This window comes from Diabrotica virgifera, chromosome 9, assembly GCF_917563875.1.
Source record: "Diabrotica virgifera virgifera chromosome 9, PGI_DIABVI_V3a".
NCBI lineage: Eukaryota > Metazoa > Arthropoda > Insecta > Coleoptera > Chrysomelidae > Diabrotica > Diabrotica virgifera.
Window position 1 is genome coordinate 130,902,271 of NC_065451.1, and position 18,180 is coordinate 130,920,450.

Here is an 18,180-nt window from a genome sequence, read left to right on the forward strand (position 1 = left end):
CCTTGTTCACTAGTCAAAGTCCAAGTCTGATGCATATATTACTACAGGCTAGATGGTTCAGATTTTTGAAATAAATAAATGTTTTTTTATAATCTTTATATATAACTTGGTTTTAGAGGGGGGCCATTGTCAGTAGACCTATTATAAACAGCGAGACATTTGACAGATTTAAAGACAAACCAGGGTCATTTGAAAATGTTGCACTGGCTAATTAAGAGGGAACCTATATAGGATATAGTAGATGTAGAAATCATTGTATTTTCCCAACAATACCTGGATTTAAAAATTTCTGAAGTGAGAATAGAAGAAATATGTGTGAAAACTGCTAACTTTCAACAATTTCAGAATTGTTTTGTGAGCCATAAATAGGAGTAGATTCCCAACATCCTTGTTTAAAACATTAACAGGTAACATATTTTTCTTTTAGAATATTCTTTTGAAAATGGTCCATTGTTATTGTTAATTTACTATAAATACAGTGGAGTCTCGGTTATCCACCACAAATGGGCAGACGGAAGGGCAGATAAGCTAAAATGGCATTAATATAATATAGAGCAGCATTTCCCAACCGGTGGGTCACGTCATGGCTCTTACAGTAGCTAAGTAGCGTACAGAGTACAGAATAGTGTATCATCATGGGTGAGGGATGGGTCGCGAATGTGAAAAAACATCAGAATTTGGGTCACCAGAGATAAAAGGTTGGGAACCACTGATATAGAGGGTAATTTTTTTTTTTTTTTTTTTTAAATTACAAATGAAGAAGTAATACGCAGAATAAATAACGAGCCAGAAGTTCTACGGAGTATAAAAAAGAGAAAACTTGAATACTTAGGCCACCTGATGAGAGGACAAAAGTACACATTCCTACAAAATATAATGCAAGGAAAAATCCAAGGACGAAGAAATCCAGGCCGTAGAAGAATGTCCTGGATGAGAAATTTGAGAGAGTGGTTTGGATGTACCACTAACGAATTGTTCAAAACAGCAGTAAATAAAATTAGAATCGCCCTAATGATATCCAATCTCCGATAGGAGAGGCACTCAAAGAAGAAGAAGATATAGAGGGTTAAATGAAACATAAGTTTACGTCTATTGTAATGGACTTACTCTTCAAAGTCTTTAATTATGTACTGTATACTGTATGCACATATTAATTAAAAAAAAATAAAATAAAACTAGAATCAGTTTAACATTGATTTACATCGGACATTGTAGATAGAATAGTTTAGAATGAGCGAAAAAAACTAGTGATTTTCATCTGCCTTTCCTATGTATCTCGTTTGGATGCTGCTAAGTCTCGCCATCTCTGTAGCTTCATAACATCGACAGCTCTAGCTTCTTCTTGTTACTCAGTATATTAGTGTATTTTATCGCAGCTTCAAAAATTTTCACTTCCTTGTGTGAAACTATACAGGGTGTCCCGAAAAGATTGGTCATAAATTATACCACACATTCTGGGGTCAAAAATAGTTCGATTGAACCTAACTTACCTTAGTACAAATGTGCTCATAAAAAAAGTTACAGCCGTTTGAAGTTACAAAATGAAAATCGATTTTTTTCAATATATCGAAAACTATTCGAGATTTTTTATTGAAAATGGACATGTATCATTCTCATGGCAGGAACATCTTAAAACAAAATTATAGTGAAATTTGTCCACCACATAAAAATTGAATGGGGGTTTTGTTCCCTTAAACCCCCCCAAGCTTTTTTTGTATGTTCCAATTAATTTATTATTGTGGTACCATTAGTTAAACACGTTTTAAAAACTTTTTTGCCTCCTAGTATTTTTTCGATAAGCCAATTTTTATCGAGATGCGGCTTCTTTTTTAATGTATTTACCATAAAATTTTTTGGGGATTTTGTTCCTTTAAACCCCCCAAATGTTTGTGTATGTTGCAATTAAACTATTATTGTGGTACCATAAGTTAAACACAGTGTTTTTAAAACTTTTTTGCCTTAGTCTTTTTTTGATAAGTCACGTTTTATCGAGATTCGTCTTCTTTTTTAAAATATACCTAAAAATGTAAATTATAAATAAATTTTCAGATTATTAACAGGTCTATACTCGTAGTTAACCATATGCAAATATGTGGTGGATTCGACACATATTCAAAATATCTTGATAAACACTGACTTATTGAAAAAGTACCAAGCCAAGAGGCAAAAAAGTTTTGAAAAGATTGTGTTTAACTAGTGGTGCCACAATAATAATTTAATTGGAACGTACACAGAAGTTTGGGGGGTTGAAGGGAACAAAACCCCTATAAAATTTTTATGGGGTGCACAAATTTCACTTTAATTTTTTTTAAGATGTTGCTGCCTTAAGAATGCCACATGTCCGTTTTCCATAAAAAATCTCCATAAAAATCTCTTTCCATAAAAATTTATGACCAATCTTTTCGGGACACCCTGTATATATTTACTATATAAGCATATAGTAAAATCACATAAACAATGCAGTAGATGTAAACATAAGTTGACAGCAATGTCGTCATCAGTAATGAATGAGAACTAGATCATATTTCCGTTCAATTTTTGAATAGAAGTTATTTATTTGTAAAATCACGTAAATTATTCATTAATGTAATTAATTTTTTTCACTATCTATGTATTCAGTGATTAGATTAATTTATATACTATACAATAAAAACTAATAATCGAGAAAAGAGAAAAAATGATAAAAATATTTTAATAATATACCGTTATTGTGGAACGAGTAGATAAATTTTGAACATCTTTAACAACTTAAATCATTGTTTACATGCACTGCATTGTTAATTATAAGCTAGCTTTCATACTGACCAGGTAAAATAATGTAGAATTTTGGATATAATCATTACATCTGGTACCTTACTTAGTTGCTTCATTTCAAGCCCATTATTTAGCTAATTGAAAATTCGTTCTAACTTTGCAATATGTGTTGACACATCATGTTCAACATACCACAATAAAGAAATGAAATCTGAGCAAAGTTTGAACAACTGATCTTTCGATGAGGCTTCAAACTGTTGCTTCAGAGTGAAATAAATAAATAAAAGACAATAAAGTAATTTAAAAGTAGGTAAAATAAAAGTATATTTCTTTTTATTTTTTCAGAATATAAAGGCCATAAAATTTGGAAAAGAACAAAGAAGAGTCCAAATCATTGGTTAATGATATGTTTTATAGGGGCTATATCATATATTTTAATGAAAGAAAAAAATGAATACTGAACACAAAGCACGATTGTTACAACCAAAATCAAGGCAACTTATAATTAATAAAAAGGAAGGTGTGCCACCTAGTGACCTGGATGCCTTCAGAATTGATCATATATGATGTCGGTATTGAAGAATGCTGGGAACACAATATAAAATTATTAAAAACATTTTATTTGAATAAATAAGTATACTTATACCATTTTTATGTGGAAATAAAGCACTTTAAAATTACATTTTTTTTGTTTATTTTATGTATCTAAACATATACATATTGAAGATAGCAAAAATAGAAATTTATTATTTTTATTTTCCAGATTACATGCATAAAACACTTTTGATTTTAAAATGTTACTTGAAACTAATTAAATATATAACTCATTGAATTAATTCATTCACTCATTTTGATTCTACAATATTTACTTCCATAATGAATGATAAAAAGAAAAATCAAAGAAGTGACTAATTATGTTACTGAACCCAATTGGGTTGCAAATTCCTAAGTGGATGTGGTTACCCATATTAAAAGAGTAAATCAATAGAAAGAAAATATGTACCATGATTAGTAAGTCAATCAACATATCAAGGATACCTAATTTATATTTTAAAATAACATACATATAAAATCAGACTTTGGTGTTAATTTTGAGAGTAAATTAAATGTAAGATCAAATATGGGCCATTCAACGAATATATGACTCTCTTGGATTATCTCAACAATGAATATTTTACTGTGCAACATAAGTACGAAAGTAAATGGCTCTAGTAATTATTCCCATAAACAACAATGTAATTTTCAATTTACTTTCGTTTTTCATATTTTGCACAGTAAAATATTCGTTATCGAGATAATCCAAGAGAGTTGTATATTCATAGAATGATCCATACTTTCGGGATGGTATAATGGAGTTTTTTCTAGTGATTTACTGTGGGACCCCTAACATGAGAATGTTGCTGTCATCATTGCATGTGTTTTTTAAAGTCAAATCACATGCTATGATTTTTCTGACATGTATTCTTCCTTTAGCAATTATTGGTTTGGTGTAAATTGAGCAGTTGTTAAAAGAGGTGTTCTATTTTTTGAACTTACACCTGAAGGAACCAAATGGGAAACCAAAAATCATTTATCAGCAATTATTAAGTCACCTGATATCATCTGCTGTAATATACATACTAAATTTTTTACTATCTTCTTGTCAAATAGTGAACCTTACTTGCATAAGTAACTACTCCATTGGGAGCCACTCCAATTAGACATTTTAAAGTATTTCTATGTTTATATGAGCTATATGTTACTCTATCTGTTTTTCCAATTTTTTGGTTAGTTACAATAGATTTTTGTGCAGTCTAAAATTATTCTACAATTTATAAAATTTTTGAATCACGTTGGCACGCAATAAGTTATTATTTTTATTCCTGCTGTGAATATCATGCATAATATTTTGAAATAATATTTCATGTAGCATGTTTAAACCAGATTCAGTAGGATGAAATCCTCATTGAAATTTTAAATATAATGCCTAAATCTTCATTCACAAGATTTGGTTTCAATTTCATCACTGTAAATAGTATCGGATCAATTTTAGGTACATTGACCACAGCTCAATCTTGATAACAATTATTTGACATCAGTCTAAACTCATATTATAAACACATAAATACATATTTGTATGATAAACCAGTATAGTTCGTCCGCTCTAACTTTTCCCATGCGTCACAACTTATTTTCAAACAAATTAAGTCAAAACCTAAAGTGAACCGTATGCTGATGTGTGTAGTATATAGTATAAATATACAAAATGTATATACACATCGACGTTACGTACATAAACTTAACGAAACACTTTTGAAATTTTCAAGTTTGAAATATTCTATAATTAGCCGTTAATTAACCGCTAATTAATCGTGGAAAAAAAAATTTACCGCTCATTAACTTTTTTTTTATGCGATGTTTCGCTAAGTTGACGTCAACTTAGCGAAACACTTATTTAAAAAATTAGTATTTCGTTCCCGCTTATATCTCAATCGACGCTATTATTTAACCGTTAATTAATCGTGAAGAAAAAAATTCAATAATTTATTAAGTTTTTTTTTTATGCGATGTTTCGCTAGGTTGACGTCAACTTAGCGGAACAAAAATTTAAAAAGTAGGTATTTCGTTGCCAGTTACGGCTTGTTCGATTCTATGAATTAACCGTAAATTAATCGTGAAGAAAGAAATTTCACCACTTATGTAGTTTTTATTCTTTATATGTTTCGACAAGTTGGTGTCAACTTGGTGGAACGAAAATTAAAAAAAATGGTTTTTCGTTTTCGCTTATAGCTTAATCGACGCTACGAATAAACCGTAAATTAATCGTGAAGAAATAAATTCAATAACTTATTAAGTTTTTTTTTTATGCGAAGTTCCGCTAAGTTGACGTCAACTTGGCGGAACAAACATTTAAAAAATGTTTATTTCGTTGCCAGTTACGGCTTGTTCGATGCTATGAATTAACCGTGAATTAATCGTGAAGAAAGAAATTTTACCGCTTATGTAGTTTTTATTTTTTCAATATCTCGCGAAGTTATTATCAACTTAGCGATACCAAAATGTGTAAAATATGAATTTCGTTGCCAGTTCAAGCTTGATCGGTTCTATGAATTAACCGTAAATAAATCGTAAAAAAAAAATTCAATAATTTATTAAGTTTTTTTTTTATACGATGTTTCGCTAAGTTGACGTCAACTTAACGGAACAAAAATTCATAAAATAGGTATTTCGTTGCCAGTTACAGCTTGATCGATTCTATGAATTAACCGTAAATTAATCGTGAAGAAAAAAATTTTACCGCTTACCCAGCTAACAAAGTTGGGGTAGTGCTACCGGTAGCATTGAGTAGTGGTGCTTCCTGTTCGTGTGATTATCAACCCAACCCAACTATCAACCCAAGATAAGTATCAGGTAAAACCTTCTAATATCTTGGGCCTGATTTTCCTTGTTATATATTTTGTGTCTGGCTTTTCAGGGCAAAGAAAAGGTAAACGATTTTTGAAATAAAGGTCACGTATCCGAGTCTTTCACTCGAGTGTTTTAGACGATTCTTATACTCAAGTAAAATTACTTGGGTCTTCTGAAAGGAAATACAACTTTCCGAGTTTTTAATTCAGCCGTTCATTTGTTAGCATCGCAATATTTTCCGTCTCGTTTATGAGGGTCATTTTGGGTCGAAAACCCAAAAATTGTTGTGTGCTTTTTTACCTGAACGGCACAACTGCGTTGTCGCTCCGAAAAATTGTAATTAATTGGAAAAAAACGACTGAAAAAGGACGTTATACTTGAACGCTCCCCTTATCTTAAAAGGTTCAAAGATTTCGAAACCTATAAATTGACTCGATTTTTTGGAAAAGTTCTCAGATAGTTCGGCGTAGAACTCAGAGAACACCGCGTTGGTACGGTATACACTTTTAAGAAAATATTGGCTTGTAGCTATTATTTCTAAAGTTCAATTTAAAAAGTGTTAGTGTTACTGCTCGAGGAAACAATTGGGCTACGAAGCGGCAAAAAGTCAACCCTAGTAAGGAATAACAGTAAGTAAAAATGTGAATCACTATTATCAAAAATATTTGAAACGACTTATTAAAAACGGAATACGCTGATAAGATTGTAATCAGTGCCTCAAAAACTCATGTACTCTAATAACATGTATAAATTAGATCAACTTCATAATGAAAATTAAAAAAAAAAAAACAAACAGACCACCACGGGCCCTCTTTGAGCGAAATCTCCTGTTTAAACAGGCGATATGATTGATTTCAAGACTTTGTTTTAGTACTAACGTACGAAAAGTAGTAAACTTTTAGACAAAAAAATGAAAAAGTATAGCAAAAATTTATTTCTGATATGCATTTTGAAAACATCTTGAAAGCATACCACTGTAACGAAAAAAATTAAAGTACGTCTGAGAAGCAAGTGAGAAGTTAAACTTTTGTAAACAGGTTGTTAACGTTTGGAGTTGTTTTAAGAAACATTATACCTAAAAGGTCTATATAAGGTATCAATGATACCTTTTCAACAGTGGTCCTAAAAGACTACTTTTTTGCCCACTTGACGCATGAAAATAGTATATTTCGCAGCAAGGGAAAAAAAAATTCTCTCGAGGGTGTGAGTTATTTTCCGAGCCAAAGGCGAGGAAAACATGCACCCGAGGGAGAAATTTATTTTTTCCTATGTTGCGAACCATATTTTTCATTTTAGCGGGCAGAAAAGTTCACTTTTTTACCCGCTACGATGAAAAGTATATTTTGAAGATAATAGGAAAATAATAGGTACAGATAATTGTGAGTGTTAACGTTTTCGAAAAACTCAATAATTTTGGACATTGTCGTAATTTTCAGATTTTTAACAATTTCGAGAAGTTTCAAGGTTTGGAGGATTTGGATACCAAATTTTTAGAAACTCCAGGAACTTAAGAAATTGTGAAGTTACGGAAAAATTCTAAAAATTAACTACATTTTTATAATTTTCAATATTACAAGAATTTCACAAATTCTTAACATTTTTAACATTGCGGAATTTTCATCAATGTGAAACATTTTCGAAGTTAGAGAAAGTATAATAAAAATTTTTGAAGTTCTAGGAATTTTGAGAATCGCAAAATTTTCGTAAATTTCACAGATTTTTATATTTTTTGAAAATTTTGAAAAAACATATGAATAGTTATTGGAATTGCAAAAATTTCACAAATTTTTTAGAATGCCAAAAATTTCTAATTTTTAATAAATTTCAGAGATTTTTGGAAGTATCGAAAACTCAGAACATTTATAATATTTATGATTATTGACATTAAGAAAGTTCTACTAATTTTCAATTTTGAAAAGGTTGATAATTTTGAATATTATGAGTTTTTTAATGATTTTGAAAAATTTTAAGAGTTTGGAGTATTTGAAACAATCTGAAAGTCCAGAAAATTTTGACGATATTTAGAATTTTACAAATTTTGAAAACTTAAGAGATTTAAAACAGTTTAAAATATCTTGAGAAAATGGGAAGATTTCATTATCAATTCTTTGAAAAAGTTTTAATTTTTGAACTTGCTGAAATAAATGTGTTCCGCTGTTTGTGAGTGATGAGGTAATACACGAACAGCATTTTTTTTTATCCATATAGATTTTATTTTTACATTCAACAATAATTTATTGTATCAGAATTTCAAGGGTCTTTCAACCGTCAAAACCTCCCTCTATTTACGCGCCTATTATGTTTGTTATGCTAAATAATTGCTAATGCAGGTTACTTTCTCAGCCTCGTATTCAAAATTTAACGTCGCCTAATTTAAGGTTACCTCACGAGCGAATATATCTGTTATTTCTCTATGCGAATTCACAAAAACATTTAGGTGATACTGTATTGACGAAATTTTTCAGATTGACGCCACTTTCCAAAATTTTAAACTGTCCAATAGCTCAAATTTGAGCATTTTACGGATGAAGAAAGATGCCTCCCGGACGCCCACCTTTAGTTAACGAGCAACTATTAGTAGATGCAGTTTTGAAAAATCGTCAAGAAATAATTTGCGAACGTGATGACGGTCTTACTTCTATCGTCCCTGAAACCAATTCCATTTGGACCCACATCTCAGAAGAATTATCATTCAAAATAAAACCAGGAACCATTTATTCGTATATCGTGAATAACAAATTCAATCTGAAAAATCTAGTATTTGGGGATTATAACGAGAAGATTACAGCTCAAAATAATGACGTAGACGATTCCGATAATGAAACCAGTATTGCATCAGCCGATCTTTCTAATTTTTCAATTGTTCCCAAAGACAAGTCTGACACAGTTTTTATCCTGACTCTCGGAAAATCAGAATTCAATGATTTAATAGTTGAGACAGTCAGAAAATACAAAGATAAAAAAGGTTTTAATAAGATGCGTACTGTAAATGTTTTGAAACCACAGAAATGGACTGAAATTGTTTCAAAAAAAATATTTGAAGACTTCAATCTTCCTCATGGCTACCATTTCGAATACAATTACATAAATTCGGACAAACAAACTGGTACCTTTTCAGGTAATTTCTTATTTTTTTCGCTCTTCAATATTTATATTTATATGCATGTTTAGTCAATATTATGGTCTTGAAGTGCACTCATCTATCAAAGTTCTTCTAGCTCTAAGCTGTGATCGAGAAACATTGTAAAATTACTTAACTGTCAAGCTTCAACTACATGTTAGTCTATAAAATCTATTATAACATATTCTTGAAGAATATGTGTAAAATTAAATTATGATTACAAATTTGTTCCAGGTCATTGTAAATGTGGCAGTCGTTTGACATGCTACATTCAACCATACGCTGATCACGAACAAATCGTGAAATTGAAATGCATCGCTACTCAAGGGAATACAGATTGTGGAAAACGGCAATGCAGAGGTGAAACTCGAGCTCGACTTGTGCATGTTTTGGAGAAGGAATCTGTAGAAGTGTACAGAGCAAGACAAGCTGCAGAGACGATGAAAGAAGGGTGTTCTGTAGAACCTCCACATTTATACAGTGCACATGTCCTGAGAAATGCAAAATATCAATCTGAACAAAAAAAATATCGAGATCCCAATCCAATGTTGGCTTTGTCAAAATTTAAAAGATCTCAACAAGGACAAAATGTTGTCCACCTGATTTCTTTGGATCCAATCGCAGTTCATTTTTGGTCACCTCATCAGATTCGCATTTACAATAATTTGCGAAAGTCCAATGAGTACCGAATTTGCATCGACGCTACGGGAGGAATGGCCAAACAAGTGTTGCACGTGAACAATGAAAAATCGCATCACATTTTTTTTTACGCTATCGTCCTATTCTGCGATGCAGGACAAATACCGGTCGCAAGCATGTTTTCGGAGCAGCAGGACACCGTGGCGATCAGCACATGGTTGAAAAGATGGATTGGATCTGGGGCCAAATTTCCGAGAGAAGTCGTAAGTAATTATATCCATAAAACGACCAGCTGGGCAGGACTTATATTTCCATATGCTTGTCTTGGGAAAGTATGTAGCTAAACCAAGGCCTTTCCTGGGACTTCCCAGGAACTTAAAATAAAAATTTTCAAAATAGTATATCGAAGAAAATTATCACCATTCGATACAAGCAACTTGATCTTGAATCGTGTAAATCCAAATTTTCATTAAACTAATTTAAAAAAGTTTATAGAGTTTAAAATTTGCGATGTTTTCAGTTATATTAATAATGTTGGCTTTGCCACCTTTTATTACAATTTCAAATAATTTATAAAAAATAAAAAATTTTTCATTCCAACTTGGAGTAATATGATTCTGACTTTTAATGATTATACGAAAAATTCTGAATCCAATGTCAACTGTTCAATGTGATAAGTCACGAACATTAAGAACTATTTTTAGTTATTTTGTACTTTCGAACCTAAACTTGTAGTAGTTATATTTTGAATATGAATAACATAATAGAAACTTAAAACATTATACACAAAACAATACACAAATTTTGTAATTATTTTGAATTTTTTAACCGCAAGTTTAAGTAATTACACTAAAAAATGCAAAAAAAAAAAAATAAGATCATCAGCAAGTTTCGGAAAAAGTGGTAGTTTTCAACTCGAATATTAGTGATTCGATTAAAAATTCAAGAAATCGAACAAAAAATCTAGAAATTATTAACAAAAGCTCGAATTCATAGTTATATTGAACTTGTCGCTGATCCGAAATGTAATGTCATTGAATTCTCAATTATATAAATGAAAATAACGTTTCAAAAGGTTACGAAAATTTAAAAACATTTCAACTTTTTTACTTCCTGAACCAAATTTCGAAGAATTTCATTCTGAATTGCAAAAAGAAAATACAAAACGCAAAATTATTATCGAAATTGGGAATCGGTAGTAATTTGATACATTTGAACATAAACTTGTGATTCAATCCTGAATTGGGAAAAAGAACACAAAATTCTAGAATAACCAGTAAATGCAGAATTCTTCTTAAACTTCTACCTTTCAACTTGGACTTTAGGTATGTAGTGATATTTCGAATCCAGAAACAGAAGCAAAAAGTGAGGAACGATTAATGAAAATTCAAAACTTATTTTGATAAAATAATAATTTTGTAATTTTAAGCCAAAACTTGTAGCTATTTGAATGCGTGCACTCTATATTGAAGTAAAAAAAATTCAAAATAGTGGAGAATATCCCAAATTTGTACAATTTTGAACTTTCACTAAATTCTTACAATGAGTTACATTTGGTTCTAAGTATCAAAAAGAAAAAGAAAAATTTCGAAATAATTAGCAAAATATGTATAAAAAGTTGAAGCTTTTTTAAACTTTTTACCAGAAATCAAAGCAACCAAATTCTAGATTCGAAAAATAAGACAAACGATGATAAAATAATCACTGAAATTCAAAATTTGTATAACTTTTAAACTTCCAGATCGAAACATTTTAAGTTTTTACATGTGAATTTCAAAAATATAGCAAAGTTATTAATGCAATAATTAATTTAGTAAAATTATTATCCTACTTATCTGAACAATTTGATTTTTAATAAAATTGAAACTGCAAAAGCAATCATTAACTAGACAAGTTTAAAATTTTAATAATGACGAACTAGTATTTTTGAAACGTAGAAATCCGTTTTTTTCGGAATCGCATGTGCTTCAAAATGTAAGAAATTATTTCTTGAGCGCTCTCCTGAGCATTTCTGCGTGCGTTGATATAATTTACTAAATTGCAAAAAAAGATCGTGAAATTCCGTTTGACGATACGTGAAGAACTTGGAAATATCTACAATTTCTTTATTCTGAGCTTTTTTGTCAAATCTATAATTTAGGTAATGATGAACCCGATGGTTTATGGGAAAATCTATAAACAAATACATTGAATATAAGAGGAGTTATTTTAGTAGTTCTCGGAGGTTTTCGAAGAGTTTCACATTTTCATTCCTCTAAACTTTTTTAATCAAATTAATCATTTAGGCAATAATGTAGTGGATTGTAAATGCAAAATGCTAGAAACAAATATATTTCATATCAGAAGAATTGTCTTTTGAGGTCCTGGAAGTTCTTAAGGAGTTTTACATGTTCTTTTAACAAAACTTTTTCGTCAAATCAGATCTAGACAAAAAAATACCGAGTGTCACACCCTAGCGCGTATGCAATGTATAATACTTATAAACCTATTTATTGTTATGCAATACAAATAAATTTATTGTATTCTCTAAGTATCAATCCAGGAAAAAAAGTCGAAAAAGTGAATTGTAGAACACCGTAGTATTTAGAGCAATGTGAAAAAAACTCCTTTACTATTAGTTTTGAATTTTCATGGATATAATCATGAAAAATCAGGTTCATCATTTTTTAAAATATATGATAAAACGAATCGATGTATGAGCACAAAATTGCATAACTCTCCAAAACTTTTCAGAACTCTTCGAAAAAAACTCCAAAATTAGATAATATAGTTAATAGATTTTTGCATGAAAAATCAATTTTCAAAATTAGGGTGCCAACTTCACAGAAATACTATTGAGTTTCCATTTAGAATCATTATTCAGTTTAGTATGAACTAAGTGTAATATCAGAATTATTTAGCAGTAATTCCGACCCTGAATCTAAAGCAAGCACAGAGAATAAATAAAAATTTATGAAAAATATGTTATAGGTTGTCGATTCATCAAAAGCGTTGTTGAACGCATGCTGTTGGTCATTTACTGGGCACGATACGAAAGAAGTTTATGCAGAGGCGTGTGTTGCGGCTGATTTACCTCGAACTTACATTAGGATCGATGTGGCGCATTATTTGAAAAACTGGTCAAATTACCTCAACAACGAAAAAAAAGCTGTGAAACGGTTTTACATGTTTTCGATCGGACTGCTTATACTTTGCAGAAGTCAAACTGAAGCTAGTGAAATCGTCAAAGCACTGTTAATTATTTCATCAAGCAACACTGCAGGAGACGGGGCGACATCTTTGAAAAAATCTCTTGAATTCATCAAAAATTCAGTTTCACAAAAAACTCCTGATGGTTCGGATATCCAAGAAATCATAGATACGAATCTTGAAGATGAAAGGGATGAAGAAATGAAAGACAAAGATGATGATGAAGAAATATTTGAATCCAAGGAAACTACATTACAGCGCTGGATACGAGATATCAAAGAAGAAGTTGATACAATACTCGAAGAGGAAGAAGGCGATGACATAAATCCACGTTTGTGCCCCCAATTCAATACTCGTCTTCTCCATCAATTAAACACCATTCCGTTGTGGTCCAATCCAAGAAGATATCCAATCGATCGACAACAATACATCAAAAACGTGCAAAATGCCGATTCTCAAAAATGGGAGCGATCCGAATCTGGGCTTGGTTACTATAGAAAGTACGAAATTTTCATTGAAAAACACATGTGCTTTTGACAGTATCTTTCAAATTCTGCTAGCAGGAGTTGCTGATCATGATGAAGTAAAAAATTGTGTACAAGATAACGCACATTTCAATCCATTGTTCGAAATGATCACAGAAGCAGCAAGGTCCAAAATTCAAAGCAAAACTTATCGAAGCAGAGCTGAAATTCTGTTGAAATTTTTCAAAAAAACACCAAAGAAAAATTGCATCGAAGAAATTTTTTGCCAATGCAACGTAGTTTCTTTAGGAAACTTTTTATTCTCATCCACACCGAGCTATCAAGAAATTTCCATTTGCCCAGCTGGATGTCCACCGAGAATAACATCACTTCCTTCAATCACAATCACTGGCAAAGAAATTCACCTGCCTCTTGGAAGGGTTATTGAAGATCACATAGTGATTCCAGGCGTCTCATGTAAACAAACTGGATGTAGAGAGGAAGAAAACAATCAAATTCACGAAATAGGTAAAAATTTACGAAAATTATAAATGTCACATCCTATACGAATTATTCAATGACTTCAATTAATGTAACATCGTCAATACACATTTAACCAAAGCGCTTAATTCGCAGCATTAAAAAAATGTATTCTTGCACATTTTTTTCTGCATAACTTTGCTTATTAATGTCCAAATTTTGAAATCTTCAACAAACTTTATCTGAGCATCCGAACGAAAGTCACTTATATCTGTAAATTTAAAAAAGTCATTCTGATTATAAGTTTTTTATCTATACCAATTTTCCACACTGTCCTAAAATTCCTTACCAATTTTAAAGAGTTCAAAAATTCAAATTTTTTAGAAACGCAAAATTTTTGGTAAAATTACTTAGTTTCGTCTAACCACTAGGACCAAAAGTTTAATTTTATCGAAAACTATATCATGAAACGTTGAAATGTTCATAAATCTTGATTTTAAAGAAACATTTTATACAAAATAAAAGTATGTTCCAGAATTACTCACGTTTTTCTAGAATTTTGGTTCAATTAAAGTCACATTATTACTAGAGCTTCATTTGCAGAATTTTAAATTTATAACTTTCAGAGAGACCACGCGAGATTTTTTAAGATCCATGAAAGCACTCATAAAACTTATTGATTTTGACGTATAATGCTACTCATGTTTTTACAGGAAAGATTGTAATGGTTGGCCTTGATTGCGACGAAAACATGACAATCGAATCCATTCCGAAGTCGTTCGAGTGCCCAAAAACAGGACAGGAATACGGTTTTCTTGGCGCAGTTCTCTATCAAGGGCCAACTGTTATGACAAGAAGAATTTCAGCAATCGGACATTACGTGGCGCTGACAAAAAGAGGACAGAAGTGGACGATATACGACGATCTTCATCAAAAATCAACTTCTGTAATGAAGACTGTTCGCGTGAAGCCGGAGTTGATTTTTTATTTTAAGAAATAACAATTGAGACGATGTAAAATAAAAATGTTTTGAAATCGATAAACTAGTTGTTGTACATTAAAGATATTAAACAAACCATCATTTTTAAAGTCAAATAAGTGACTATGAACAGACGAACATTCGGAACATTAGCATTTTTAATTGCTGAAATAACAAGCTTCATAGTAATGCTTCCTCAACAACCATGTGAACTTGGCGAAAATGAATAGACTTGATATTTTAATTTTGAAGAACGTTAGGTTTTCTCTTATTTCAATTAGGTTTCGACAGTTGCAACTAGTTTATTGCCTTATCATCAAAAAACGATAATTTTTTACAACTACGTTCTTCTATCAATTTTGTAAAAAATTTTTTCATAAACGTAGATTTTTTGAGGTTGATAACACATTTGCAAGTTTCTGTTACACCATGTTGATGCCAACTGAGAGAAAATGAATATTGAAAATATCGGACGCCTGGTAAGTGCACTGCCTTTTTACAGTTCCGTAATAGTCAATAGATCCTGATTGCTTGAACTGGCAACGAAATTCATATTTTACACATTTTGGTATCGCTAAGTTGATAATAACTTCGCGAGATATTGAAAAAATAAAAACTACATAAGCGGTAAAATTTCTTCCTTCACGATTAATTCACGGTTAATTCATAGCATCGAACAAGCCGTAACTGGCAACGAAATAGATATTTTTTAAATTTTTGTTCCGTTAAGTTGACGTCAACAAAGCGAAACATCATACGAAAAAAAAACCTAATAAATTATTGAATTTTTTTTTTCACGATTTATTCACGGTTAATTCATTGAACCCATCAAGTTGTAAGTGGCAACGAAATTCATATTTTACACACTTTGGTATCGCTAAATTAATAATAACTTTGCGAAACATTGAAAAAATGAAAACTGCATGAGCGGTAAAATTTCTTTCTTCACGATTAATTCACGGTTAATTCATAGCATCGAACAAGCCGTAACTGGCAACGAAATAAACATTTTTTAAATGTTTGTTCCGCCAAGTTGACGTCAACTTAGCGAAACATCGTATAAAAAAAAACCTAATAAATTATTAAATTTTTTTTTCACGATTAAATTACGGTTAATTCATAGAACCGATCAAGCTTGAACTGGCAACGAAATTCATATTTTACACATTTTGGTATCACTAAGTTGATAATAACTTTGCGAAACATTGCAAAAATGAAAACTACATAAGCGGTAAAATTTCTTCCTTCACGATTAATTCACGGTTAATTCATAGCATCGAACAAGCCGTAACTGGCAACGAAATAGATATTTTTTAAATTTTTGTTCCGTTAAGTTGACGTCAACAAAGCGAAACATCATACGAAAAAAAAACCTAATAAATTATTGAATTTTTTTTTTCACGATTTATTCACGGTTAATTCATTGAACCCATCAAGTTGTAAGTGGCAACGAAATTCATATTTTACACACTTTGGTATCGCTAAATTAATAATAACTTTGCGAAACATTGAAAAAATGAAAACTGCATGAGCGGTAAAATTTCTTTCTTCACGATTAATTCACGGTTAATTCATAGCATCGAACAAGCCGTAACTGGCAACGAAATAAACATTTTTTAAATGTTTGTTCTGCCAAGTTGACGTCAACTTAGCGAAACATCGTATAAAAAAAAAAACCTAATAAATTATTAAATTTTTTTTTCACGATTAAATTACGGTTAATTCATAGAACCGATCAAGCTTGAACTGGCAACGAAATTCATATTTTACACATTTTGGTATCACTAAGTTGATAATAACTTTGCGAAACATTGCAAAAATGAAAACTACATAAGCGGTAAAATTTCTTCCTTCACGATTAATTCACGGTTAATTCATAGCATCGAACGAGCCGTAACTGGCAACGAAATGGATATTTTTTAAATTTTTGTTCCGTTAAGTTGACGTCAACTTAGCGAAACATCATATAAAAAAAAACTTAATAAATTATTGAATTTTTTTTTTCACGATTTATTCACGGTTAATTCATAGAACCCATCAAGCTGTAAGTGGCAACGAAATTCATATTTTACACACTTTGGTATCGCTAAATTAATAATAACTTTGCGAAACATTGAAAACTGCATGAGCGGTAAAATTTCTTTCTTCACGATTAATTCACGGTTAATTCATAGCATCGAACAAGCCGTAACTGGCAACGAAATAAACATTTTTCAAATGTTTGTTCTGCCAAGTTGACGTCAACTTAGCGAAACATCATATAAAAAAAAAACTTAATAAATTATTAAATTTTTTTTTTCACGATTAAATTACGGTTAATTCATAGAACCGATCAAGCTTGAACTGGCAACGAAATTCATATTTTACACATTTTGGTATCGCTAAGTTGATAATAACTTCGCGAGATATTGAAAAAATAAAAACTACATAAGCGGTAAAATTTCTTCCTTCACGATTAATTCACGGTTAATTCATAGCATCGAACAAGCCGTAACTGGCAACGAAATAGATATTTTTTAAATTTTTGTTCCGTTAAGTTGACGTCAACAAAGCGAAACATCATACGAAAAAAAAACCTAATAAATTATTGAATTTTTTTTTTCACGATTTATTCACGGTTAATTCATTGAACCCATCAAGTTGTAAGTGGCAACGAAATTCATATTTTACACACTTTGGTATCGCTAAATTAATAATAACTTTGCGAAACATTGAAAAAATGAAAACTGCATGAGCGGTAAAATTTCTTTCTTCACGATTAATTCACGGTTAATTCATAGCATCGAACAAGCCGTAACTGGCAACGAAATAAACATTTTTTAAATGTTTGTTCTGCCAAGTTGACGTCAACTTAGCGAAACATCGTATAAAAAAAAACCTAATAAATTATTAAATTTTTTTTTCACGATTAAATTACGGTTAATTCATAGAACCGATCAAGCTTGAACTGGCAACGAAATTCATATTTTACACATTTTGGTATCACTAAGTTGATAATAACTTTGCGAAACATTGCAAAAATGAAAACTACATAAGCGGTAAAATTTCTTCCTTCACGATTAATTCACGGTTAATTCATAGCATCGAACGAGCCGTAACTGGCAACGAAATGGATATTTTTTAAATTTTTGTTCCGTTAAGTTGACGTCAACTTAGCGAAACATCAT

The 18,180-nt window shown here is 30.9% G+C and overlaps 1 protein-coding gene across 1 annotated transcript; it reads left to right on the top strand.

The window, feature by feature from the left end:
- The first annotated feature begins 13,502 nt into the window (after nt 1-13,502).
- On the top strand, nt 13,503-15,493 carry LOC126892568 (uncharacterized). Its single transcript, XM_050662130.1, has 2 exons — nt 13,503-14,082; nt 14,748-15,493. The coding sequence occupies exons 1-2, from the start codon at nt 13,536-13,538 to the stop codon at nt 15,032-15,034; spliced, it is 834 nt and encodes a 277-aa protein (XP_050518087.1). The 5' UTR covers nt 13,503-13,535; the 3' UTR covers nt 15,035-15,493.
- The last annotated feature ends 2,687 nt before the right edge of the window (nt 15,494-18,180 follow it).

Excerpts from the sequence above, each read along its gene's own strand:
- LOC126892568 (XM_050662130.1), top strand. The coding sequence starts at position 13,536 with ATGCCGATTCTCAAAAATGGGAGCGATCCGAATCTGGGCTTGGTTACT. Across the intron at positions 14,083-14,747 it reads CAATCAAATTCACGAAATAG|GAAAGATTGTAATGGTTGGC; the intron begins GTAAAAATTTAC and ends ATGTTTTTACAG.